Genomic DNA, 27,115 nt, shown 5'->3' with positions numbered 1-27,115 from the left:
TTTTGAAGACAGTATAAGATACTGTTAAATTGTCTCACAAAGATTTTATTAATGAATTGAGGCAAATGTATTAAACCACCTTTTAAAAAAATAAAAAACCCTTTTTAATGAGGCTCCCTAGGAAATGTCAGACTGCGGTGCAGCTCTTACTGCATTCCTAGTGAACAGCACTGACGCCTAGAGAGGAAATGGCTTTCATATCGCCAAGTGTGGCGTCGGGGTCTCAGTCAAAGCTCTGTCTGCTTTTCACAAGTTATGGGGACCAGTCCAAGATGGCTCCCAAAAAGCTTCATCTTCTACAGCTAATGGGGTGTTCCTTCCACTTTAAACAGGGTTCATTTGTGAGACTACAGAAAGCACTGTGTGGCTTCCAGAGCCAGCTCATAAAAGCCCCGGGAGCTACTAACTTGCCTCCTTCTGGCATCCCTGTGCCCTTGAGAAGAGTCTGCAGGTAAGCAGCTGAGACTTCTCTTCAACCACTAGAAGCAACCAAGCAAGCACACCGGAGTGAACCCTCTGGAAACTGACCTCCAGTGACAGTTAAGCCCTCTAATGACGACTGACACCTTTACCACAAGCTCTGGTAAGGCTCCAATCAACCTAGGTACATTTCTTCCAAATTCCTGATCCACAAAAAATGAGCTAATGTGTTCCTCAGTTGTCCTGAATCACAAAGTTTGTTTCACAGTGAGAGCTGACATTCCTAGCCCCAGGGATCTCATGTAGAAAAATTTCCCTCTATAGCATCTGTATGCAAGAAGGAACTACCCTTGTCTTTTCCATGGTCTACAGCCCATCTCTGTTGACCCCAAGCAAGAACAGGTAAATTATCAAACTTGAGGGATTCAACCCAGAAAGGCAAAAATGTCATTTTATTCTTTGAAGACTTTCTCCCTTACTGAAGAAAGACCCAGGTCTTTTGAGAATGAGGTAACTTTATCACTTCATCTGGGCCACACAGAGATTTCGTTCCCACAGAACCAAAACGTGGCAAGTAATTACGAAATGGCAGTTTATAACACTGGAGTGTCTCCAAGCTGAGAACAGGTGTTAATGGCCACCCAGACGCCTTCTGTAGAATGTGACCTTTCATAGTGTTTCCTATCGATCCCTGAGGTAGCTGGGAAGATACAGGAAGCAGTAGCTCAGAGCTCTCCTCCGTCATGGTCGGTAAATCACAGAGTAGTTCCAGAATCCAGTTCTGGGGACTCAAGTCAGACTAGGATCTTTCTATCAAAGGACCATTGTCCCTGGGTAAGGTGAATGGGTGCCCTTCAGCTGGGGCTGTCCTCAGAGATTAACTCGCACTTGAAAGTCTCCCTGAAGGCCACAAGGAAAGATGGCATGACTTCATCCACAGTGACGAGTCTCTGAAGCTCTTCACTCAGAGAAGTGACTCCTGTCCCAACCAGTCCACAGGGCACAATGTGCTCAAACCACGTGAGGTCTGTAGAACAGTTCAGAGCCAGGCCGTGGGATGTGATGTGTCTTCCACATCGGACTCCTGCAAGACAAGGCAAAATATCTTAAAAGAGCTCTACTGGACCCCCGCTCCCCACTGCCCCCATGGGGCCTAGGATCCCTCTAGTGATGAAAGGTAAATGGGCCTGGGCTAGATCCCTTGGGTCTGGATGGGTCAGATGGGTCATGAGGCTAAGACTACTGGTGGGGGTGGGGGTGAGGGAGGGGCTGTGGTTACACATCAGCCACTCTTATTTTCGAGATTCCTGTCCTCCCTTTGTGAGTCACAGGAAGTAACCCGGCAATTCATGCCCGGTGTCTCTCCATTCATGAGTGCGGAAGCAGAGGACTCTTCTGCCCCGGAATATTAAATACCCGACAGGCAGGTCAGCGGCATTCCGAGCCCAGAGCTCCTAGGGGCTGACCCTGCCCGGCTCAGCCCCGGCTTGCTCACCGATCGCGCAGATCTTGCGCTCGCCTAGCCAGACGCCGGTGTAGGGCGGCGGCCGCGCGCGGGCGCCCCGCAGGCCCCGGAGCTCGCACAGGCGCACGGCGCACGCCTCCAGCGCCGCCACGTGGGTGCGCAGGCGCAGGCCCAGGCGCCGCAGGTCAAGCACCGGGTGGCAGAGCAGCTGGCCCGGGCCGTGGAAAGTGGCCAGGCCGCCGCGGCCGGTGGAGCGCACCTCGGCGCCCAAGGCCCTCAGCCGCGTAGTCTCCTCGGGCGTCAGGCCGCCGCGGAGCCCGCCCGTGTACACCGGTCCCGCTGGCTCGCACACCAACAGCGCGCCCGCCTCGGCCCCCGACAGGGTCCCGGAGCGAGGGTCGGCCTGTAGCCGCCCCAGCCAGTGCTCCTGCCGCGCCAGCAGCTCGGGGTAGTGCACCCGCCCGAGCCACACCAGCCGGACCGCGGGCGGCGGCATCGCGCGGCGTGCAGCGTGCGCGGGCCCCGCCCTCGGCCGGGTCTCGGGGCGGGGACTCGGGGCCACGCCCCTGAGCTGCAGCTCCACGGTGGAGATCCAGTTCCTGCCTACCCGTGTGACCTGGAATCCAGCAGGACTGGCCTTATTCGCCCGTTCGTTCCGATAGTCATTCCTTAGTATGTGCTGCGTTCTTCAGGCCGAAGTCCTAGGTGCGTGAAGATCCAGCTCTGGGAGCTTAGGTGTTCACAGCTGACAAGCTAGTATTAAAGCTTTATAGTGGATGGAAAGAACAGAATTCAGCAATACCTTTAGTTCCTCGAAAACTGAAAGGGCTACTAGTGTGCAAAGAGATTTATTGTGGGTTGGTGTGGGAGGAGCAGGTACTTCAAGATATATAAGGCACGACAGAAACAGGATTAGACAGTGGCTGCAGTTGAGCAGAGAAACAGCTGCATTGACTCCTTCCTTACCTATTCCCCAGGAATGCTCTGAGTATGGCCTGAGTAGGATTGTTCCGGGTTAAAATAAACGGGTAGAAATGCAGATCCTGCATTGAAGGATCACGGCTACCGACTTGGAAGGCACCGTTACCTTTGTAGAGGTTACTTTGGTCGTGGAGGGCTGAGCTGTGAGGGGAACTGAGGTATGAGTCAAGGACAACCCATTCCTAGACGCTGAGGGAAAAACAGGACGGGGACTGGTGGCCAGAACGAAAGGTTAATTTGTGAAAGAAGCCAGTTGGCCCAAAACCCTTCCCCACCTGAGCTTCACACAAGAGAGCATAAGCCAGGAAAACAAAACAACAACCCAGAACTACAATTGGGAAGGTGTCATATAAAACTCCTATGAAGGGTCCTGAGCCTCACTCCCCAAAACTTTACTTAGCTCAGGAGCCCACTCCCAAGAATGGTCCTTTCTTGATGTTACCTGGGAAACTGGGGTTCCTTCTTTTGGATTCTTAGTTTTTCTTTTCTTTTTAATAACTAGTCTCTGTTCCTAAACACATCGCGTGTCTCTGGCACAGTCCTCTGACCTGGAACATAGAGACTCAGATCTGCCCTGCCCACTAAGCATCTCCCCCACCTTTTTAAATTTCCTATTCAGATATTGGCCTAATGCCTAAGCCTGCTTCTCTGTAAGGTGGGCCTTCTCACTCTTTCTCTGTTGCCTCCCACCTCTGTCACGCTGCTTCTTGCTCACCTCCTCCATAGCAAAAGGCATGGCTTTCTCCATTTTCTCCCTGCCCACTCTGGTGGAGGCCAGGTTTTCAACTTGCTTGTCTGATTGTTTTTCTCCCAGGTTCTAATACAATTTGACTCAATTTGTTTTAAAATTATTTTATTAAGGAGAACAACTCAACTCAGTTTGTTTTGTAATTATTTTATTGAGGAGACTAAGAATCCAAAAAAAGGATTCCCAATTTCCCTGGTAACACCAAGAAAGGACCTAGACCACAGCATGTGCTGTGGCATTGAGCTAATATGCTGCTCAGAAGGGTGGGAGGGCTGTTGTTAACGGTTTTTCCTGGGCTCTTGAAAAGCTTGTGGCCTCCACATGGCTACAATATCTTTGTGAGCAGTGAGACTAATACCAGAAAGAGACAGAGTCAAAGTAATCTCCCCACACAAGTGTGTAGTTAGAGTCCATATGAATGTGTGCGGCTAAGGGTGGAGTCTCACAAGCATGAATATGAATCCTCATGTAGTTGGGAAATAGTCCTGGTATAGCTATCCTGACAGGAATGAAAATACACTATAGAGACACTTGGGCCCTCCCTTTGACTATCAGACCACCAAAAGAATAGATCCCAAAAAATCATATTTCTCAAGGAGTCATTCTCATGCTGGAAGAAGGAAAAGCTGATGAGGGAGTTTGTCTCCCTGCAAGAAATCCCACACAGTCTGAGCTTTGTCAGACCACCTTGCAGGAGAGATTAGCTAAACAGTGAGGGGTCAGTGCCGTGTGGGACATACCTTGCCCAGGATTGCCCTCTGTTGAAACCAAAACCTCATGTCAGGACCTGAGAGGCGGACTTGGTGGAGAGGGGCTGGTAGAGAAAGGTCACTGGACTTCTCTGTTCTGCTCTCCTATGTGTCAACATTACTTTTCACTTTCACTTGTCTGTTTAATCGGCCTATTGAGGATGGGTGGCCAAGCCTAGCTTTTTAGTGCCATCGGGTCTCAGGCTTTGAGTGTTTTTGTTGTTGGGTTTTGGTTTTTTGTTTGTTTGTTTGTTTGTCTGTCTGTTTGTTTGTTTGAGACAGGGTGTCATTACATGCTCTGGCTGTCCTGGAACTCACTATGTAGACCAGGCTGGCCTGGAGCTCACAGAAATCCTCCTGCCTTTACCTCACAAGTGCTGGGATAGACGTAGACTCTTTGTAGCTCCAGTAACACTGGGTGTGGGTGGGGCAGGAAGTAGAAGGAGGAAGGATGGGATAACAACCAGAATGAGGCTCAATGCCCAGAACTAACGAGGTGGACAGACTGGCATGGGCACACATACATAACAGTAGGTTTCAGAGCAGATGACAAAAGTTATGAGTCATCAGTGTGGGGATGTGGTTTAAAAAATAAACACAACATTTAGATAGCCCAAGGGTCGGGGAGAAGAGGAGGACCTGGGAAATAGGATTACATAAGGACCCGTTCTGGAGCTCCTAAATCTTATTAATAATTATGTGTAGGGTGCAATGCTTTGGTCCCTGTAGAAGATGAACTCAGTGTTCCTGCCCTAATGCTTGCCCTGGTGTGAAGCAGAATAAGCAGGAAAGCCAGGGATCTGGGTTCATCTTCTGTCTTGCACTGTGTATTTGTGCTCCTTTGGAGTAGGTAATGCAGAGTTTGATTCTTGGATCCTTTTCTCCCCTAACATCTGGCACCAATAGGACCTTAGAAAACATTTACAGAATGAAAGACCAACCAGTTAAATAGTTTGCGTGCATGTCATTGAACTGAGACCCTTCACTAGGGGTCATGGCAGCCTCCAAGCCCCTAAATGAGCCCAAATTTTCATGACTGAAGGCTATCATCACTATAAAGTGTTTGCTCATGGCATACCAAATCAAATCTACACCCACCAGGCTCAGCTCGGAGTCTGCCTCTTCCATCATGCCTTCCATTCTATTTCCCTCAACGCTTTGTCTGAATCTTTGTTGACTCTAATCTACCTAGGTTATCCTGAGTTGGAGTCATTACTGCCCCTTGCCAGTCCCGTGATCCTAGAGCAGAGCAATAGCTAGCACTTAAATAGTATTTGTCATGTGTTGGACACTCCAGAAACGTAAAAATTATCAATGCATTTACTATCTGCTGTGGGGCTTTGGCAGATTAGGGTGAAGTCTGACATCTCCAGATGATAGCCATTTATTTGTGCTCAGTCTATGATGGTGGACTCCTTTTTCTCAGCAAAGCTCTAAAACCAACCAATTTGGGTGACCCCAGGGCTTTTAAGAAGCATCACATATCCCTCAGGGCAGACTACAGGCCAGACCCTTTCCTGAGAAGAAAACTGCTCCAACAGCCATCTGGGAATTCCTAGAAATGTACCATCCTGCTAAGGAGATCTTAGTCTTAAGCAGTGACCTTCAACTGTACCTGCAGATTTCCCCCTCACCCCTAGGATAATTAAGTACTGTATTTTCCTTCTTGTGATAGGACCATGCTACTGCATGGAAAATAAGGCACTGTACCATTACATGCAAATCAAGTATCCCTGAACCCTGACCCCATCGAATCAAACACATTCACCCTCGAAATCCCTCCTGCTGCCCAAGGGTTATATATCCCTGATTTCAAATAAATGTGTGGACTGGCCACCTGATATCATCAGCCTTCCACCACGACCGTTCTGAGATTTGTCATTTATGTCTCACCGAGCCTGCTCTCCAGCCTATTGGGCCTGGGCCCTGTAGGGCCTGGGCCTCCACTTCAAGCCCACCAGGCATGGGCTTTTGCTTGCACCTCTGCTGTAGTTATCATAGCAGCTTAATCAGGAACTGGAACGCTTTGGTATAGGCTTTGGAACTCCCAAGTTTCCACTGCCACTGGCGTTCTCATTCTAAAAGAGCTAAACTGTAACACTCTGGAAAACCTTTCCACACCCCAGCCTAGTGCTCTAGGGCCTCTCCCTAAAGCACTCTAGCTGCTCCTGAGAGAACCAGAACCCCTGTTCTCCATCTGGAAGCCAAGTTCCAGGCCCCCACCAAACAGAGAACAACAGTGTCATGAGAACACTATGTCGGAAATACAGATGGACGTGTTTATGTCTTTCCACATGTCAGAAGTTATTTAATAACAACAAATTCACAAGCTACATTGGTTTTGTTGTCTGCTATTTGTATTTCCAGTTTCCCTTCATAGCTGGCCAAGGCAAACAAGGGTTCTTTTATTTTCATCTTAACTACTAGTCTTAGCTCTCAAATCCCACATTACACACCACACAGTGAATCTATGTGTACATACATATACAGGTAGGTCACTGAATGGTTACAAAGGGTTAAGGCAGCCATGGTGGAGTTCTGGAGGTTCCAAAGAGGCCAGATACAAAGAGAGTCACTGAGGGTGGTTAGGTAAGGTACTCACGAACCCAGATGAAGGCACTGGTCACTGGTAGCCGAGTCAAGACAACCCTCAGGGTCAGGTTGAGCCATCCAGGCAAGGTGTGGGACTGTGAAGGTCATAGAGGTGACAGGAAGGAGCGGGTCAAGCAGATGGATGGAAGGATGGGCAGTCACGGATGGACTGACAGTCAGGGGGGAGTAAGCCAAGCTGAAGTTCAAGGAGTTGGGAGCTCTCTCTCTGTCTGTGGTCTTTTGGCAGATACATCAGGTGGCCAGAGAACAGTGGTGGAGTCTTCCCGTTTGTGGGGTCCAGGCAAAGGCGTTGAACCCTCCTCAATTTGCTGTGTTTAACACATCCTTGGGTCTGCTTTTCCTGATATGGTTGTAATACACCATATATTCCAATAGCTCCAATTTATAAGTTTATAGGACAGCACCCCTTCTTTTCACTTCTAGATGTAGATTATTTATCTGTCTGTGGCGTGTGAGTGGTGCCAGACAGATGGTTTATTTAAATGCCATCCTAACTCTATTTGCAATCAAAGTGGAGTCAAATGCTGCTTGTAAAATGGAGCCTCTCGGGGCAAAAGACAGGCTGAAGAATGTTTGTTTTACACAGTATAGATAATGGAGTAGGGCACCGTCTGATGCGCACAATATTTTAATAACCCATAAAGTGGATGCTAGCATGGTCCTCATTTAACAGTTGAGGAAACTGAGGTTTCTTGAATCTGACTTACTTGCTTACTGTTGACCCCCAGAAGGTAACAAGGGGAATATTCAAATCTAGGTGGCCAGGTGCCAGAGCCCATGGCCTTAATCCTCTCTAATTAATCTTTAAATATCCTGTCACACACACACACACACACCTTGTTTTGCACATAATAGGCAGAAAATGTTTGCTGGGTAAATGAATAAATAAGTAACTATAGGAAGCTGAGTGCCTAAAGGGAATGGAGTTGCTCTGAGTTTTTCGTGACTATTGCGCCTCAGCTTATGCTGGTACATACATCCAGCATACTGAAATACTGCCCTACCCCACACCTTGCCATCCCATAATAGGTGACAGAATCCAAAATATGATTTTTCTAGATATGGTGGCCACACCTGTAATCTTAGCATTTGGAAAACTTGGTAGGAAAATCAGGAACTAATATCAATTGGGAATACACAATTAGTTTGATGCTAGCGACATGAAACCTTGCCTCAAAAAACAAAAACAAAAACAAACAAACAAACAAAAAACACCTACAAAATAAAATAAACGAAAGACTCCTTGTCTTCAAGAAGTGTCCAATCTTTGGGCAGAGATAGACCCATCCACAGACAATAACAGTGCAATGCACAGGAGAGGGAGTCATAAACTTTGCCCAAAAGGTCAGGAAACATGTCTTCATCAACAGGACAGAGTCAGGATCCCTTCAGATCCTGGCCTACAGTGTGAGGCAAACAGCCTGCTGTCCTCCCTGCTGGCTGCATCCCTACCATCCGGCCCCAGAGTCATCTATGGTCTGAGTCCTAGTGTTCTTGCTGGCTGCCACACCCCTAAACTGAACCCACCCCTGCCCCATGCGTTGTGTCCATTGATCCTGACCCTTCACAACTCCCTGAGGCACACAGTGAGGTGCCTGGGACCATATTCTCGTGATCTTCAACAGTTGGCCCCAGTCTCAGGATCTAAGTAGGCACGGGTCTGATTAAGCAAGGACTAATGCTAGAATGACCTTGTATGGATCCCCCAGCTCTTGCTGAGCCTCTGCTGCTCTGTCCTTACAGAAGATCTAAATTGGTTTGTAGTAATGGTCCATCTCCCAATCAAACCATCCACCATGTCTATCATTTAAAACTGATGGCTGTTTGAAGTACAGGAAGAGAACTCAGAAGATCCCCTTTTAGCCTCTCCCTCTCCATGCCAGCCTTCAAGTCACTTTTTTAAATTTAAGATTGCTTGACTGAGCATGATTTCGATTCAGTTTATATTAAGTGTATGAAGGTTTTGCTTGAGAGTACATATGTATGCCACCGCATGCCTCCTGCCTGCAGAGGGCAGGGCATTGAGTGCCCTGGAACTGGAGTTACAGATGGTTGTAAGCTATCAATCACATGGGTGCGGGAACTCCAGTTCTCTGCAAGGTCGCTTAACTGGTGAGCCAACTATCTAGCCTCACTGCATTATTTTTTTAAAAAGATTTATTTTTATTATGTTTAATTATGTGTGTCTCAACCTTCCTAACGCTGTAACCCTTAAGTACAGTTCCTCGTGTTGTGACCCCAACTATTTCATAATTGTAATTTTTCTACTATTATGAATCATAATGCAAATATCTGTGTTTTCTTAGGGGACCCCTGTGAAAGGGCTCATTTGCCCCAGAAGGGTCGAGACCGACACGTTGAGAAACTATTTGCCTTGGAAGCACTGTGAGTCAGACCCTCCCGGAGCTGGACTTACAGGCAGGTGTGAGCCGCCGGATGAGGGTGTTAGGGACAGAACTCAGGGCCACCGAAGAGCAGCACATGCTCTTAACCACTCGATTTTTCTTTTTTCAATCACTGGCTTTTGACAGTGGTTTAAACATAGATTCCCTCCCTCCAACTTGCTCTCACCTACTTCCTTCCCTTCTTCACAGGAGAGCTTTCAAAACCCCATGGCTGTCTGTAATAAACACTCAACCACTGAGCCACCACTCCAGCCCTAGAAGGCATTGCTTTGTTGAAATAAATTTTTTTCTGAGTACAGACTGCTTTGGCCAAAGTATTTGGAAGTTTACACAACTCAGAATTGTGTACAGCAAGAGGCTCCCATCATGCTTCTCTGGCCAGATTCCTGGAAAAAAAAAAAATCTTCCCTCAGACCGCACAGCAACAGCTGTTTGAGTTTCACTTGGCATAGAAGCATCACACAGACCGTGTCCACTTCCTGATGCTATCCTCGTGAATGAGGCTCTATCTGACACCAAAATGCTCACAATCAGTGAAGCAGATGCTCAAAGAATAATTAATGTAATGGTCTCTGTCTCTGGCTAAACCTGAAGTTTATCAATCTGTTGGCAGTCAGAAACGAAAAGATCACTAAGCGAGGGTGGTGATGGAGGGAAAGTGGGAGAGAGATGTGAGACAACGCTCACAGACAGGTTTCTCTGAGGAGGCTGAGGGCCGATGGCTGAGAAATATGCCAGGCAGAGGGAAGGGCCTGGGTGAGGGGTTGGGGGCACCGACTGAAGAAATAAAGAAGAGGTGGTTAGTGCTGCCGTGATAGGAGACCAGACCGTGGGAAGCCCCCAGGGTGACTTAAAGGTTGTTGGTCTCTACCCTCAGATCATCATTTACATCAAGTCACTCCACTGCCTTACCTAAAACCGGTCTGTCCTCACCAAGGGACCTTTGGTCATAGTGTTTTATCCCAACAGCAGAAACCCTAAGACAAAGTGATAGTGATTTAAATGGTGAAACAAACAAAAAAAAAAAATTATGTCTGTTTTAAATTTTCATAAAATGTATTACAATGAATACATATTTTCATGTAGACCATAGTTTGTTACGATGTAGTTCCATAAGTGACACTTGACTGTAGGGCTCCATTCCCCTCTTCTTTCCCTCTAGATTTCTCTCACACTTGGTTCCAGGGCCATGGTCAAGAAGCAGGGTGAGGGAGAGCTGGCAAGGTGTTGGAGCGGAAGTGATTAAACGTTAAACGAGGGTCTGGTGGTTGTGAGGTCAAAGCCAGGATGGCCCAGCGGAACGCTCAGGCATGAGGAGGCGAGCTGCCTCCCGGTCTGGAAGGAAGAAGGATGTCCGGGGTCAGGGATGACGATGCCAGTGGTGTTTTCAGCCATGGGAGAGAATGAGGTGTCTATATTAAGGAGGTAAGGTGGGTGGGGGTTTCAGGATGTCCATGTTGCAAAAATAAATGTGTCTGGAAAGATATATGTAAGTAAGTAAAGGGTTTGGGTTTGGGGGTGTCTTTTTTTTGTCCTCCCCTCCCCCATTCCACCTTTCTGTTCCACTTTACCACGGAAAAAAAAGGCAGCATTATAAGCTAAGAAGGGAAACAAAGAGATTTTAGGTTCCAGCTGCTCTGGGGAAATTACAAGTGAGGGCTGACGCTATCTTTGTTTCTTTTTCAGCATGAAAAATACCTTACTTCATGTGGGCACCCCGCCACCATTGGGAGAACCGTGAGAATCCAGTTGTTCTCAAAACAGTGCAACCGGGAGGTGAGGTCACAGGGAACATTGCTTTTCCCTATGGCAGCCCAGACAAAAAACATTGAAATGAATAAGTAACCAACAGACAATGCCCTGGAAGAAACAGAAGTGGCTGTCACACAGCTTCTGGGTTTACGAAATTCTCTCTGACCTGGGTGCCCTGAGGCAAGTGATTTTTCCTGTTTGCCCCTCTGGTCCTTCAAGAGCTTTCATGCCCTTGGGGGAGCTTTTATTGCTCATGCAGAGCAAGTCTATGAGATGCCTTTTCTCAGGCCTTTGTAGAGACCAAACTGGGAGTTAGAGAAATGAAAAAAAAAAAAAAAAAAGCTAAACTGGATGGCGGAGCTGATTATTCCAGAGCTGGCAGGGAATCTGGAGGGTCATCTAGCTCCCTCACCCTTTCACTCCTTCACTCATCCATTTGTATTCATTCCTGCGCCCACCCCTGCCTTGGGAGGTGAGGACCTGGCAAATGAACAGTCTCAGTGCCTGTCTTCATGGAGCTTGCGGTATGGAGGAGGCTACTGGGGTGGGGATGCAGACAGGAAGTGGTCTGGGGGCTGAGTGTGTTACGTAGAGGAGTGCAGAGGAGGTTCAGGCCCACGCCACTTGTGGAAGCCAAAAATGGTTTCCAGAAAAATCTGCTCAAAGGGTAAGGAGAGGTTTGCCAGCAGATAATGGGGAGACAGCAGCACAGCATGAGCAGTTGCTTCCGTGTGACCCTCACTCCAAGCCCACCGCACCGGCCCCGCTTTATAGCTTTTCAGGTAAAGACAGCCTGGGGTTCTGGAAATGATTAGACTGGAGTTTCCTAAAGGCTATACAGAAACTCCTGTAGGGTCCTGAACGTATCCATGAAACCTTGTTAATGTTCTGTTCCATTTCGATAATAATGTCAACAAATGAATGCTAGCATGCTACAGGAAAACGCTCACCTGCCCTGGCACTTTTATGTTACCTTTGTGTTTGTGAGCATTTTGCTGCCAGACAGGGGTCACTGGGATAGCATCAGGAAGTGGACATGCTCTGTAAGATGCTTCTATGCCAAGTGAAACTCAGCTGCTGATTTGTGGTTAGAGGGAAGATTTTCAGGAATTTGGCCAGAGAAGCATGACGGGAGCTATGAGTGTGTAAACTTCCAAATACTTCGGCCAAAGCCGTCCATACTCAGAAAATTTCCTTTCAACAAAACAAAGCCTTCTTGGGCTGGAGTGATGGCTCAGTGGCAAAGGTACCGTTCTAGCTGAGGACCCAAGTTCAGCTTCCGGCATACATACTGGACAGCCGGGAACCACTTGTTGCTCCAGCTCCAGGGTATCTGGCGCTGTCATCTGGCCTCCAGGGGGACTGCACTCATGTGCACAAAACCAAAACTTTCCCTCCTGTGTCTGTCTTCTTAAAAATGTCAATAAAATCTTTTCAAAATGATGCCTCTTAGGCCAGTGTGGTGGCGCACATCTTTAGATCTAATGCTCAGGGAGGCAGAGGCAGTCAATTCAAGGCCAGCCTGGTCTACAAAGCAAGTTCAGGACAGCCAAGGCTACACAAAGAAACCCTGTCTCAAAAACAAAACAAAACAACAAAAACCCAATTCCTTTTGATGCACAGCACAGAAACTGTTTATTTACGTGTTATAAGTCAGTAATTTTATTTACTGCTTGCCTTGCTGTGTATATCACAGAGAGCTTAGACTGTGCTGAATGAGCATAGGCAGGCAGCCTAGCTGTGAGAATATCCTTAGTATGGTGGAGTATAGCCTCCTGGAATACAAAAACTTAGCTAGCTTTGCAACACTCGGGGTCATTTTACCCAGGGCACACCCATTTGGAGTGGCGATGGCTGGTCAGCTATCTAAGGAACGATCAAGTGTTCCCTGGCTGTGAGTTCCCGCCCGGTGAAGTCACCCACACCTTCTGCTGGCCTGGGGTCCCCGGGGCCTCCTTAGGCATTTGTTACATTGAACAGAACTGAGTAGAGACTTGGACTCTGTCTAGCTCTTGTCTTGAGTCTTTGCTGTTTGATTTGACAAGTCACTTCCATTCTCTGGGCCACATACTCAACAAAATGGGGTGAGGACAAGTTTGAAACAGGTGTTGGAAGAAGTCCTACCAACCTTTAGTATTCTAAAGTTTTAAAGCTGTCATCACAGTGACAGCATGAGCCTGTGGCGAGAAGACAGCTCTGACAGCAGGGCTCTCCTGAGAGGGCCCTGTATGACACGCTCGCGAATTATAACAAGAACGGGGAAACGCATAGTGAAAACAAAACCTGCAACACACATGATGCTGTTTGTCTAGAAAATACCCTAGTCTGCTTTCTTATGTGAAAGGTGAGTCTCCTTCCCTGACTTTTTGTATAGTTAATTGTATCATATTTGATTTTATTGCTTTTATTAGCTTATGACCTATAGCACTTTATTTTGCTCTTTAGTGATGTTTAGAGGGTTTTTTTTCCTTTTTTGCAATTTTTATGTTTCTATTTTTCTTTTGGCCACATAGCATACAGTTATAATAATTGTTTTAATGTATTACTCTGTTCATTTTAATATCTGTATCCATTTCGGATCAAGTTCCACTCAGTTATCCTTAAGACAACTCATAAATTGTATTCTCCTGCCTCTTGCGTGTCGGTGCTGATCTGCCCTCAGCCACTGGGATTTCTTTCTCTTTGGGGGGCTTTGTTTGTTTGTTGAGACAGGGTCTCACTCTGCAGTGATCCTCCTGCCTCAACCTTCAAGTGCTGGGATTACAAGTGTGAGACACCATACGCAGACACACAAGTAAAATTGAAAATAATAAACTGAGCCAGGTGGTGATGGCCTTTAAACCCAGTACACAAAAGGGAAAGGCAGGCAGGTCTCTGTGAGTTTGAGGCTAGCCTGGTCTATAGAGTGAGTTCCAGGACAGTCAGGAATATACAGAGAAACCCTGTCTCGAAAAACTAATAATGATAATAGCAGTAATAATAATAGATGATTGAGCTGAATCACATCAACTGGTTGACAGTGGGGACTGTATCACTGGTGACAGTTGATGAAACAAAGGCAATGCCTCTTACAAGGTGGAGACCCAGTTATTAATACTCTCATTGTGATGGGTTTGGGTATAATCGCTGTGGAGGAGAATATATCAGCTTAGGCAATGAATTTAGTATTTCAGAAGTTGTAACAGTCCATTTTCATAGCCCTGACTCTGAAAGTATCAAAAGCTGAGCATTATATAAAGAAAAGATGTTTATTTGGCTTCTGGTTATAAAGGCCCAGCAATGGTATTGCCATCTGCTTGGCTCTGGTAATGACCTCCTTGGCTACATCGTTATACCACCATGTTGGGCATCATGGCAGGAATGCATTTGAGAGGGAGCTATGTCGTGGAGAAAGCCAGAAAGTGTGGGAAAGCCAGCCTTTTCTAATAACCCATCTCTCAAAAACTAACTGGGATCCGTGATGGCTAACCTTGATTGTTAACTTCATGGGATTTAAAGTCACCATGGAAACATGCCTGTGCCTATGTCTGTGAGGTTGTTTCCAGAAAGGTTTGACTGGGGAGGGGAGATCTGCACTGAATGTGAGGGGTGCATGGACTGGAGGTGGAACTAAAAAAAGGAGAAAGCTAGGGGACACCAGCATCCATCTCCCTCTGCTTCTTGATTTTACACTCAGTGTGACCCGTTTCTTCATGCTCCTGTCATCATGACTGCCCAGCCATCAGGGACCAGACCCTTAGACTGTGAGCCTACACAAACCCTTCCTTCCTTTCGTGGCTTTTGTCAGGCATTTTGCCACAGCAGTGAGAAAAGTAACTAACAGAGATTCTCAGGCTGGAGAGATGACTCAGCAGGTAAGAGCACTGGCTGCTCTTCCAGAGGTCCTGAGTCCAATGGGAATTACATTAATTCCTTCTGAGTGCAGTACCCCTAGTGACCTAATTACAGTGCCCAAGACACAGCCTCTTACAGGCTCTGCCATCTCCCACACTGCCACACTGGGACCAGGCTTCCAGCACATAACACTAAAGGCTTATTTAAACTGTAGCAGAAATCTAAGAGAAACAGTAGCCCTTTCTATCATGAAAATTGAATGGTAGTAATGCAATTGAGTTTTGCTAGGCACATGCAGAATTTATAAGATATTAGTGAAAAATTACAGTCAGTTAATAAGTAATGAAAAATTGCGAAAAGGCTCCCATCACTTACTGTAGAGAACCAGAGAAAATCTAAGACCTGAGCTGGGAAATTAGATACAGCAATCAATCTCCAGGGAGGGGAGACTTGATGGCCAAGCAAGGATGGTCAGATTCCAAGGTTGTAGGACTCTGGTGCTAGGATGGGAGTAGGGGATTTTTTGAACCAGGGGATTTTTTGAACCCTTAGATTCCTCTAAAGTCTCTGAGAATAGTTGTCCTCTCCTTGTTAGAGCTAAACCCCTTTTCCCTCAACTTTCTTGAAAGCAATGCAGAGAACCGAAGATCCTCAAAGTATCCTTCTATCAGGAACTGCTCCCTTTCTTCACTTGGCTGCAAAGCCTGTGATTAGGGTTATGTCATAACATAGCTGCTACCAATAAAGGAGGGAAGGGTCCATTCAGCTAAGGGGCCCCAGGACTCAGGTATCATGTATTAGCAGGAGTAGGATTCTAGTTCTGTAGGGCTGGATTCTGAGGAGTCTTCATCAACGGGGCCGGAACATGAAGCTGGGTTTATTCATTTAGTTGATAAGCAAATAGGAAGCATCTAGAAGTATCGCAGTGACATCACACATCAGATGAAGGGACAATGTCAGGCACATCAGTGCATATCCTGATGGGAAAAGATTGAAAGAGTTCTAGAGGCCCTCATGCTAGGCTGAATTCCAGTGATGGAATAATGACACAGAGACTTATATTTATTTACAGTAGCTCAGGCCATCGCTTGCTACCTCGCAACTTGCTCATTTAACTTAATTAACCCATTTATTCCAGCCACGTTTGCCATGTAGCCCATTACCTCTCCTGAGTCCCATTATGTCTGACTTCTTCCATGTCTGGCTGGCAAACCTTGTGCCTCTCAATTCTTCCCACAGTTCCTGTCTCTGTTGGATGCCCTACCTTTTCTCTCCTACCTCAGCTATTCAGCTCTTTATTAAACCAATCAGAAGGTGTTAGAGAAGGATGTTTACAAAATATGATGCAGGTGTTGAGCAATTAGAATAAGAATACCAAAGTCCAGACAGTACTCAGCTCTCTGCTGGCACAGAAATCAACATTTGGGTAATACAATGACAACCTCCGTGCACAAGGAGGTTGTCCCAACGAGGTAGATTCAATTCTACTGAGTACGACTGTCTATCGGCACAACTCCCAGTGTCCTAGAGGTGGCTGCTTAGCTGGTGTGCTGTTTGGTAAGAGAAGTCGGCCGTGGGCTTGGGTGTTTGAAGCCTTGTTCCCCAGCTGGTGGTGCTGTTTGGGGAGGTCTGGGTGACGCTTGTTGGAAGACGTGTCTCCCTGCGCGCTGGCTTTGTGAGTTCATAGCCTCACCTTCCAGTCTGCTCTGTTGGCTGTGTTTTGTAGAGGAGGGTGTGATCAGCCAGCTTGCTGCTCCTCCCATCATACCTCCCTGCCTTGATGGACACTAGAACCATAGGCCAAAGCAAACTCTTCCACAAGTTCCTTTCAGTTGAGGTGTTTTTACCACAGCAACAGAAGAGTAGCTAACACAATTTGGTTACTCTCTCTTCCCTTTTGTCAGTCCTCTATCATCCCTTGAACTAAGTCCCTAATTTACACTCTCTGTTAAAGTGACCTGTGTGAATTCTGTTTTCCCGAATGACCTAGCTGCTGCAAAATAATAACCCTGTCCAGGTTCCCCCCAGTTCATCCCGACCTTGACAAGGTCCAGTGAGTACTGTTTCTTTGAGTGCCCACTAACTACTCGGCTCTTAAATGTGACCTCATATGATTGTTTTTGGTCTTGTTTTGTAGTTCAGGATGTCCTCGAACTCATGATTCTGCTTCTGATGGAATTACAGGCATGTGCTACATGCCTCGCTCACAAATTTCTTTTATTTTCTTTATTCCAGTACTGGAATTCAAGCTCAGTGCCTGGTGCATGCTAGGGAAGCATGAGGAAGATTTGATTTGCCATTTGAATAGATACAGGGTAAAATAGTCCATAGTGTAAAGGCTACTTAAAATGCTTCCTTGCTATTGGATGCCCAGGTCATTTCCAATTCTGTCATTATAAGCATGTTCTTATAAATACCCTTGTACCTTTATTTTTAGGTAATAATACTTTTGTTCTAGTACACAATCTTAAAGAAGATATGCCTGGCCCAATAGTATAAGCATTTTAAAATTTAATGGAATCTTCTGGGATACTTTCTGGACAGTAATAGTATAATGCTATGTCTTCACCAACAGTCGGGAGTGATGTTCTTCACTCAGTAACAGTGGGACTCAGAACATGCTGCCCCCAGATAGAGCACTTGCATTTGAAAAGACAGCAGGAACAGAATGGTCCCTCCCGCGTTCTTCTCTGAATCAGGTCATGACCTCTAGGAGAGAGGTGCTGACCTCACCCTACAGCAGGTCTTGTGGCCCTCATTTGGAAGGAGCTCTCTCTGCAGCGTCTGAGGGAAGAGAGCGCAAATGGCCACAGAGGAGAGTCTGAACAAATGGGTCCTGCTACAATCCAGCACATTTCTGTGGCTGATACTCTCACACACTAATATTTCTCTGAGGATAGTGCTTCTTCATCAGCATCGCAAACACACAGATTTGCCTATGGGGGTGTTGGGTATTACTTCCTAAGGAAGCCTCTACTACAGCAGTTCTCAGTCTGTGCACTGAGTTTCCTTTGGTGGTTGGATGACCCTTTCACGGGGGTCACATGTTAGGTACCTTGCATATCAGATATCTACATTCCAATTCATAACAATAACAAAATTACAGTTATAAAGTAGCAATGAAATAATTTTATGGTTTGGGGTTACCACAACATGAACTGTATTAAAGGATCGTGGCATTAGGATGGTTGAGAACCACTGCTCTGATATTACATAAAATCATGTGTCTGCTTTATCTCTTATTAACCTGGGATTACAGGTGTGAGCATCCATGCTTGGTGAAGGTCCCTCTCTTAAACTGTAGGTCAATTTCCTTCATATAGGTCCACACTAGTCCCTAGAAAACACCCATTGTTGCCTCATAGCCCTGGCAGAACAGTTTGCTCTTGGCACAACTTTCACCTCTTGCCCCCCAAATTCCACTGAGTCTCCCATCTTTAAATTCCTCAAGCACATGCTCAGCTCAACATCTTGCATCTTATGGTTCCCAGTGTCCTCAGCTGTCAAGCTCTCTGGGGTTTTATGGCAGTTTTCTGATTCTATGAGCTTAGAGAAGAAATACTCCTCTTCCTACGCATGGACCATCCTTCTGTAGAAAGAATACTGTTGTAGGAGTACTTGTGATGGTTAAGATTAGAACCTTAGCACAACCGCACCTAGGGGATACAACGCCTGTGAGGGATTACCTAGATTGGAGTAACTGAGGTGGGTAGACTCATCTGTGGGCAGCACCATTCCGTAGGCTGGAGCCTAGACTGAGTGAAAATGGAAAAGCAAGCTGAAAGCTGGCATTCACCTCTCTCTGTTTCTGACTGTGGGGTTAGCGTGACCAGTTGCTTCATGCTGCCACCATGCTTTTCCTACCAAGAGGGACTGTCACCTCTGACCGTGAACCAAAATGAACCCTTCCTTCTTTCCTCCAGTGATTTTTGTCAGGTACTTCATTACAGCAATGAAAGCAGTAATGAATGCAGTGCTCAGGTGGATTCTGAGGCTAATTCACTGCGAGCCCTTCAGAAACTTTTCACTCTGGCTCTCTCCTCTCAGCGAAGCGCAGGCGTGGTCACCACCCACTCACTTAGAGGCTTACCGAGCTCCTGTTATGTGCCAGGGTCTATTGTAGGTTCTAGGGCTCATTAGAAGATAACCTGGTACCCTCTGATACTTCCCCTCATCCAGTTCCCATTCAGCCTCAAAGTGGGCGGGCGACTGAGGAGTCCTGGCCTCTGAAATCTGAGGCTCCAGTGCTTAGCCTCCTCTTGCAGGGATCTTTGGTGGGACCTGGGGGACATTTCCCTGAGGGCCGCATTGCTATCTGTTACTGCCCACCAACCAGGTCTGTCTGGCCTTACCGACGACAAAGGAAAGGTTTATTTGTAGAGGCCAGGAAGTCCCCATGACCCCTCTCCAACCACCTCCGAGACAGGAAGCCCTAGGAGGAAAAAACAAAAGATGAAACACTGGCTGACTTCCCACCTCCAAGCACGCAGGCACACTCGATCCTGAGCATCCTTCCAGCCAGTGGATACGGACCTTCCTTAGAAGCTTCCTTGCCACTGAGCCCCAGGCCTCAGTTCCTTTCCTGGGGATCCAGAAGGACTCAAGTGACGTAAAAGAGTTAAATGAAAAGATGACCGAGTCTCTGAGAAAGGATGTGTGATATCCTTATCCTCACTGTCCTTGGCGTCTGGGAGGGAAGGAAGATGAATGAATGGACTAGGGAAAATATTAAGTGTTAGGGACACAAGTGACTCAACTGCCCTGACCTTCGTCTAGACACAGGAGGGCCACAGTAGGTTCAGGAAGGGACTGGGAATGAAAGAGATTTCCAAGCCTCTCTTTTGTTTATTGGATTCCTTCGGGACCCTTACCCACAGCACCCACTTCCATCCATCACCCTTCTCCCAGAAGCCCAGTTAACTTTCCTGAAAGTGTCAGCAGAATACAAGCAATATGCTGAGTAGAAAGTAAAGGACAAACCAAACTAAGCAACAAACAACAACAAATCCAAGAAAATAAGATTTGGGGACACGAGTTGGTGGGGGAATGCTTTCTAAGTGTACATAAGGCACTTGATAAATCCCTAAAACCGCATGCGTTAACCGCTGTCTCTGTATGTATGTCTCCCTATCTGCTAGGGAAGCATGTGACCTACTTATGTGACTCCTTTATTTGTCAGAAGAGAAAACTAAAGCCTAGAGAGGAAGGATGAGCTTTAGATCACACACTTTCCAAAGAACTGAGCTGGGGACAACAGACTAACCTCCAGGCTCCACTTTCTCAACATAGCATGAGAGCAAAGAGTAAATTACTGGTGTGTGTGTGTGTGTGTCTGTGTCTGTGCGCGCGCGCGCACCTGTGTCTTAAGTGGGGGAGTCAGGTGTATGAATCCAGAAACTAACTAGCCTCTGTCTCTCTGTCTCTCTGTCTCTCTCTTTCTCTGCTATTGTCCTTCCACACAGGACTCACTCATTAGCATCTGAGAAGTCCATGGTGGGTGATTTTCCCCACCCACCTCCAACGAAGTCACTATTGCAGTTCTGTTGCTCAAGACCCAAAGCCACCTGCTTTGGGGATCAGGCAGTTGGAACTAGAAAGGCAAAACCGTTCCTTGATGCTTAGAGAAAACAAAGGACAAAGGCAACATATAAACAGGATCAAGCAGGAGAGGTTTAAACCACCCCACAGAAACAAGACAGTGTCTAAGGAGTGAAAACGCAGAGTGGACGGAGCAGGCACCGTGCCCTGAGGGACTTGCCCTTCAGTGGCTGAGACTTTCCCTGGGCAGCCTCCCAGCAAAGCTCCCCAGACCAAGCTGAATGCAAGGCTAAGGGAACAGGGCTTTCACATACTCCTCCCCCTCCATCCTTACAGGTATTTTGTTTTGTTTGTTTAAGTCTTGATTGATCCAGAAATCATGACTGTCACTCAATGTGATTTGGGGCACTTTGTAAGATCCCTCTATGGTTTTGCTTTTGTAAGGCGTGACAGACTTTGCCCTAGTCCAAGGAGACTGCCCAGGTGTGAGACTCAGCGCTGGCACTGATACAGTCCTGGGCAACTTCGGAAGACTGGCGGTGGCCTAAGTTTGTTTTCTATTGCTCAAACAAAGTACCAAAATCATGAGAAATAAATATTTACTATTTAATCTACCCATTCGGTGTTGCTTTGTTACAGCAGCTCAGACCAACAAAGATTCAGCAAAGGGGCTAAGACACAAATGTAAATCCTTTGGTTCCTGAGCTTAAAGCCTGGCATGTCATAGCTCAGTCTTACTTTTTATTACTTCAGTTGTGTGTGTGTGTTATTTGTACATGTTAAAGGGGGTGCATCCAGGTGTAGGTGCACATTTGTGGAGCCAGAGGTCCTCACCCTGCTTTTACGTGGATGCTAGATGTAAGCCCAGGGCCACGTGCATTGCAAGCATGTTACTAACTGAGCCATGTGTACTCTGAATTAGTTGTATTGGTATAGGTTTTTGTATAATGGTACAATCTTAAAGTTATAGTTGGTTACAGCATACTGTTTATAAGTTTCAATAATTGTTTGAGGTATTGTACCTGTGCAGCTCATTTTAAAATGTAATGTGATGTTCTAGTCCTTGAAAGCTACTGTTATAAACTGTTTAGGATAATTAAGAAATGCATGTTAATGGTCAGACAGTTAAACTTCTGGTCTTGTTAGGTACTAATTTAGTTAATTAAAGAAATAAGCTTTATTTAGTCTCCTGTAGATGTTTTCAAAATTAATCAGATTAAATAATGAGAAACATGCGATGCTTGCCTACTCAGGTATGCTATAGGTAGATAGTTGGTCTTCCAAAACCTCAGAGATCTACAGAATATGGCGTTTAAAGATTTTTTAATAATCAAAGTTTTTTCTGACAGAGAGATTTTGTAAATATTTTTCTCGTTCACCTTCTGATTGGTTGAATAAAAAGCAAAGGCAGGAGAGGATAGGCAGGACTTTTGGAGATGTAGGAACTCTGGGAAAGAATCTGAAATGGAGAATCCGCCTATGAGGCACAGAGGAAGTCGAATGCATGAAACTGAGTAGAGGTATAGAGCCACGTGGTGGAACACAGATTGATATAAACTGGACAATTTAAGTTGTAAGAGCTAGTTGGGAACAAAGGTAAACTAAGGCCAAAAGACATTAAATATGTGGCTGTCATTGTTCAGAGCTGGGGTGGGCATAGAAAGTCTGTCTGGTTTTAGTGGAAGGTGTGGCTTCTTTCTAAGAACTCTTTCTCACTTTACCCATGTAGTTTTCCCCAGTACTTGACTCTTTCAGGCCTAGCAAAGCACAGCCCCGTTTTTTTAAGACTCTCTTCAAGATCATCCCCATAAAAACTTTCTAACTCCAAGCAAGCTGACAGGGTGTTCCTTTGTGCTTTTTGTCCTTCTGGCTCAGTCATCAGTGCTGCTTTGACATCCGTGTGCTCGGTAAGTCAGGGGTGTCTGCAGAGGAGAGGGCTTCAAGAGTGTCTTCTGTTTCTGAGTCCATGGGGCTTTGCAGTGGGCCTGGAGCATGTAGCTACATAGTCAGTTCCTGTAGTGACTGTAGGCACCGCTGGGTGAGTATCTGAACAAAAAGTTAAATGTTGACCTTACAACTGGAGTTTTCTAGATGTGCATGCCAGGGTTCAGCCCTGTTGTGGTTGTTGCCTGGGTTGGCTTGCTCATTTGGTTAGGGCCTGACCTCCAGATGCCTTTCTCATAAGAACAAAAATTCTTGGGAGGAGCTATGCCTGCAAAGGCTGGTGGACTGATTAAGACTCCATCATGTGGGGAAGCTGGAATGTTGATGGTTCAGAGCCTAAGGACACTTTATCTTGAGCTGCGTTCAGCTTCCTAAAGAGCCTTCCTCGCCCGCTTCCCCCTTATCATTTTGGCATACTCGTGGTTTGGTGGGAAGTAAGCAAGGAATTGTATTTCACATTTTGGGAGAACCTGACTCTGACAGGTGAGTTAGGAGGCTTTTCTAAGATCCTGTTAGTAATGGTGACTGCTCAGCAGAAGCTCCAAATTCCTTTTCTAGAGAATTATTGGGAGCAATGACATCACTATGGCTGGAAGAGGAGGGAACTGCAAATATGAAGGAGGCTGGAGTGTGGCTCAGAGACTGAGCCCTTAGCCTTTGTGAAACTGGAGCTTCACTCCTGGCACTGCAAACAAACAAACAAACAAACAAACAAACAAACAAAAACAAGAGGAGATTAAGATAAAAACCATGATGCAAGAGTGGGGTTCTTTGTAACAGTGGGAGAGGAGTGTCAGCAATTTCTATGTTGGGGTACAGTGACCAGCAGGTTAGGGGTGGCTAGGCCTCTATTCTGGACACTGGACTGGGGCAGAAGGCAGTGATTGGCCTACTGAGCTGCCTCTGTAGGACCTGGGCTGGCATCGCACCCACTTTGGCATCTTCTGTTCGTACTTTTGTTGCTGTTGTTAGGCGGGGTCTCACGGTGTTGCCTAGACCGGCTGCAAACTTGAGAATATTCTCCTGCCTCTGCCTCTCAAACGTGGGATATGGGTGTGCACCACAGCCACTCGCCACCATGTTTGTGTGTGCCAGTTTTTAGAACCACAACTTTACATGCTACATAATTTGTCTGTTTAAAGTGTACATTTCAACAATTTTATTCAGTCACAGAGGTGTGAAACTTTTACCATAGTCAGTTTGCAGACAGTACAGTCATCTTAGAAACCCCACTATACCCTCAAAATAGCACTTGCCACACTCCTCTCTGTCTCCTTAGCCACGGTGGCCACTGACCTCAAGCTCTTATATTTGCTTTCTTGCCTTGTTCTGGACTTTCATATGGATGGAATTGTGTGGTACAAAGTCACTGTGGTTGGCTAATATCATTTAACTTGTTTACAAGGTCCATCTATGCTGTAACACGTATCTGATTTCATTTCCTTTTTCAGTTAAACAATATTTCATTGTGTACCATATATTGTTCATCAGGTGAGAGCCATTTGGGTTGTTGCTACATGTTTCCCATGATGAAAAACTGCCACTCGCGCACAAGTTTCTGTGTAGACATTTTGTTTTCTTGCCACTCAGAACTCATTTTTAAATGCATTTTGTGTGTACTCTATGAGTATGGGTTTTTTTTATCTGCATGCATGTATGTGTATCACTTGTGTGTCTGATGCCCATGAGGCCTGTAGAGGGCATCAGATCCCCTGGAAATGAATGATGATTATGAGCCACCATGTTAGGAATTGAACCCTGGTCTTCTGGAAGAGCAGCCAGTACTTCTAACCTCTGAGACGTCTCTATAGCCCCTAAAATACTATTTTAGTACAAAATCCACCATTCTCTCAATATAGGCAATTTATCCAATTAAAGCTTGTTTCATAGAGTATTTTTCTAATTGACTGACAGAGCCCTTTCTTTCTTGAGAAAGGAGGACACTTTGTTTCTTCTACCAAGCAAGTTCCTAAAGAAAAGGTATGCTATCTACTTCTGTATTGCCACCGCGTGATCATTGGTGCTCAGTATATAGGTGGATACATAATTCAGTCATTTGATAAGTGTTCACAGAACTCCTGAGAGTGATAGCTGCTCACAGAGACTATACACATCTACAGAATAACAAGTTCACGCATGGTGAGGGGAAGGCAAGGGCAGGGAAGTTTCAAGCCTTTTAGGACTTTTTAGTTAATTAAGGAAACAAGCCCTGTTGAGAAAAACTGATCAGAGAACAAGGCAATAAAGGACAAAGTTGCTGAGGCTGGAGGGATGGCACAAGAGTTGAAGACATGTTGCTCTAAGAACTAAGATTTGGCAACAGATCTGATGTCCCCTTCTGGCCTTTGAGGGAATTGCATGCATGTGATACACAAACATACATGCAGGCAAACACCCATACACATGAAGCAAAATAACTAACTAACTAACTAAATTTGGGTTTTTGTTTTGTTTTGTTTGCTTTAACATTTTCTTTCAGAGAGAAGACATAATACATCATCCTGAGTGAGGTAACCCAGACCCAGAAGGACACGCGTGGCATGTAGTTACCTAGAAGTGGATGTTAGCCGTAATGTACAGGAGAACCATGCTGCAATCCACAGACCCAAAGAAGATGAAAAGGGCCCAAGGAAAGAACCGTGAAACTCGGAAGAAGAAACAAAATAGAAATCTGAGTTAGATGGAGGGAGGGAGCTGTGTGGGAGAAGGAGTAGGCAGGGTAACAGGGGCAGGGATCAGATGTGGGGAGAGAGGAGGGAGAGAAAATAGAGAGAATGGAAATAAGCAGGGGGAAGCCATCTCTGGGACAGGGGAGAAGAAGAAAGAAAGAAAATAAGTTCCTATCATTTAAGTCACCTCATGTGTGGTACTTCATTTCTGCAGCCCAAGCAAGTAAATCTAGCTCCTTGCCTGTTAGTGCACACAGCAGCTAGCTTAGTGAGCTGTCCATCACTGTGACAACACACCTGTGGGTAAAGAGGAGGGCAGGTTTAACATGGCTCACCATCTTAGTTCCAGTTCACAGCTGCTTAGCCCTATTGCATTGCCCCCCATGGTGACCAAGCAGCAGAGAGAGAAACGGGCTGGGGGTACGGTATAGCCTTTAAGAGCCCTCTCCCAGCAACCTGCTTTCTGTGGTTATACCCCACCCCAGCCTCTCCACAGCCCATTAAGAGCTGAGTCCATGCATGGATCAATTTAACCATGAGGTCCAAGAGCAAGGGTTGGGAGAGTTGTTTCTGAACCTCTCTTCTTGGCATGTGGATGGCACCTCCCCGTGTGATATCCACATGTGATAGCTCTTTTCTTTGATATCTACCTGTGATATCTCTCTTCTATGATATCCACATGTGATATCTCTCTTCTATGATATCCCCATGTGATATCTCTCTTCTAGGACTTGCGTCATATTAGATTAAGCCCCGCCCATCAATAACTTCATTTATAACTGAGATGATCTCCAAATACAGACATGTGCTGAGGAACTCAGGGTCTAGGTTTCAACATATCAATTTTGGTAGCTCAGGGGTGAATGGAGTACATGATTAAATACAGCAACCACACATATGGACACACACACACCCACACCTACATGTCATGTGGTATAGGAAATTTCTAGAAAAGGCAAAACTTTAGAGACAGAAAAGAAATGAGTGGTTGCCTGGCTCTGGGGGTTGGGAGCGGGGATTGACTGAACAAGGGAATGAGGCCACAAGGGAATTGGAATGTGTGTGTGTGTGTGTGTGTGTGTGTGTGTGTGTGTGTGATAGATAGAAATCCTCTAAAATTTGATTTTGATGTTTGCACAACTGTATATATTTTCTGAAACCTGTCCAATTGATACTAAAATGGATGGATTCCCCCTCCCACACTTCTCACCCCCAATCAAAATAAAGCAGTGAGCTCCCTGAAGTATCTTCATGGGGAGGTGGCCAACGTCTGTTTGCTATGAGAACTGAGGCTGTGAACTGGGGGATGGAACTACAGAGATCTGGACTGACTGTGGGGAGGCTGAAGTGACCTTTGCTCAGGGCTGGACCAAAGACGGAGAGCCACCTGGCACCTGCCCTTGAGACAGGTGATCTGTGGGAAATGTGGCCCCTGTGGACTGCCAAGCAGGAGGCTGGCTTTCCAGGGGAAGAAATGCCTCATTAAAGTGCCCAGAAGATGCATGGTCCCTTTCTCTGGCTTAGCGGGGTTCCGAGAGGCAGAAATTGTTGGCAGAGGCAGATGATAATATCTGGGAATGGATCGGAGAACAATGGAGTGGTAAGCAGTCAGAAACTCAACACTCCAGGCGGGGACGATTCCTCACTGGCCGCCTATTTCTCACTAACTAGTCACGTCTGGTGGCTTGCTTGTAGCCACAGCAATTGTAGGCCCAGACGGTCAGAGATGAACCAGACAAATGCAGGACTCAGGGACAGAGATGTGCAAGGTGTAGATACTTTAAATAATTAGCGTGGGGAGGGGGGAGACACACACACACACACATTGAGAGAGAGAGAGAAAGAGAGAGAGAGAGAATATCTCCTGAGGAGTGATTAGTACAATCTATGATCATATGCTCTTTGGGGACATAACCAAAGTCTATGGCAGTCGGACAATGCTGAGGAGGAAGATGGAGAGAGGGCAAGACCTAGAGGACACAGAATCTTCTCTTCTC

General features: G+C 46.2%; 1 protein-coding gene and 1 long non-coding RNA gene across 4 annotated transcripts; one reads left to right on the top strand and one right to left on the bottom strand.

The window, feature by feature from the left end:
* Positions 1 to 24: 24 nt before the first annotated feature.
* On the bottom strand, positions 25 to 2,406 carry Lipt2 (lipoyl(octanoyl) transferase 2). Its single transcript, XM_021660700.2, has 2 exons — positions 1,916 to 2,406; positions 25 to 1,504 (listed from the first exon to the last, which is right to left on the bottom strand). Exons 1-2 carry the CDS (start codon positions 2,379 to 2,381, stop codon positions 1,275 to 1,277), a joined length of 696 nt encoding a protein of 231 aa, XP_021516375.1. The 5' UTR covers positions 2,382 to 2,406; the 3' UTR covers positions 25 to 1,274.
* LOC132647265 (uncharacterized) lies at positions 1,465 to 26,864 on the top strand. Of its 3 annotated transcripts, none has more exons than XR_009585637.1 (4): positions 1,470 to 1,597; positions 9,283 to 9,398; positions 11,068 to 11,157; positions 24,929 to 26,864. It is a non-coding gene; the product is annotated as an uncharacterized LOC132647265 (long non-coding RNA). The 3 variants fall into 3 exon arrangements; XR_009585639.1 differs by lacking the exon at positions 1,470 to 1,597 and adding an exon at positions 2,345 to 2,590; XR_009585638.1 differs by lacking the exon at positions 9,283 to 9,398 and having other exon boundaries at positions 1,465 to 1,597; positions 24,929 to 26,862.
* The last annotated feature ends 251 nt before the right edge of the window (positions 26,865 to 27,115 follow it).

This window comes from Meriones unguiculatus, chromosome 14 (genome assembly GCF_030254825.1).
Source record: "Meriones unguiculatus strain TT.TT164.6M chromosome 14, Bangor_MerUng_6.1, whole genome shotgun sequence".
NCBI classification, from domain to species: domain Eukaryota; kingdom Metazoa; phylum Chordata; class Mammalia; order Rodentia; family Muridae; genus Meriones; species Meriones unguiculatus.
The sequence above is the reverse complement of the archived record's forward strand: the minus strand, read 5'-3'. Positions and strand labels throughout refer to the sequence as shown.

Bases quoted from the DNA above. Each gene is read 5' to 3' on its own strand.
- Lipt2 (XM_021660700.2), bottom strand. From the start codon at position 2,381: ATGCCGCCGCCCGCGGTCCGGCTGGTGTGGCTCGGGCGGGTGCACTAC. The intron at 1,505-1,915 runs GTGAGCAAGCCG...CTTGTCTTGCAG, and splicing joins GCGCAAGATCTGCGCGATCG to GAGTCCGATGTGGAAGACAC.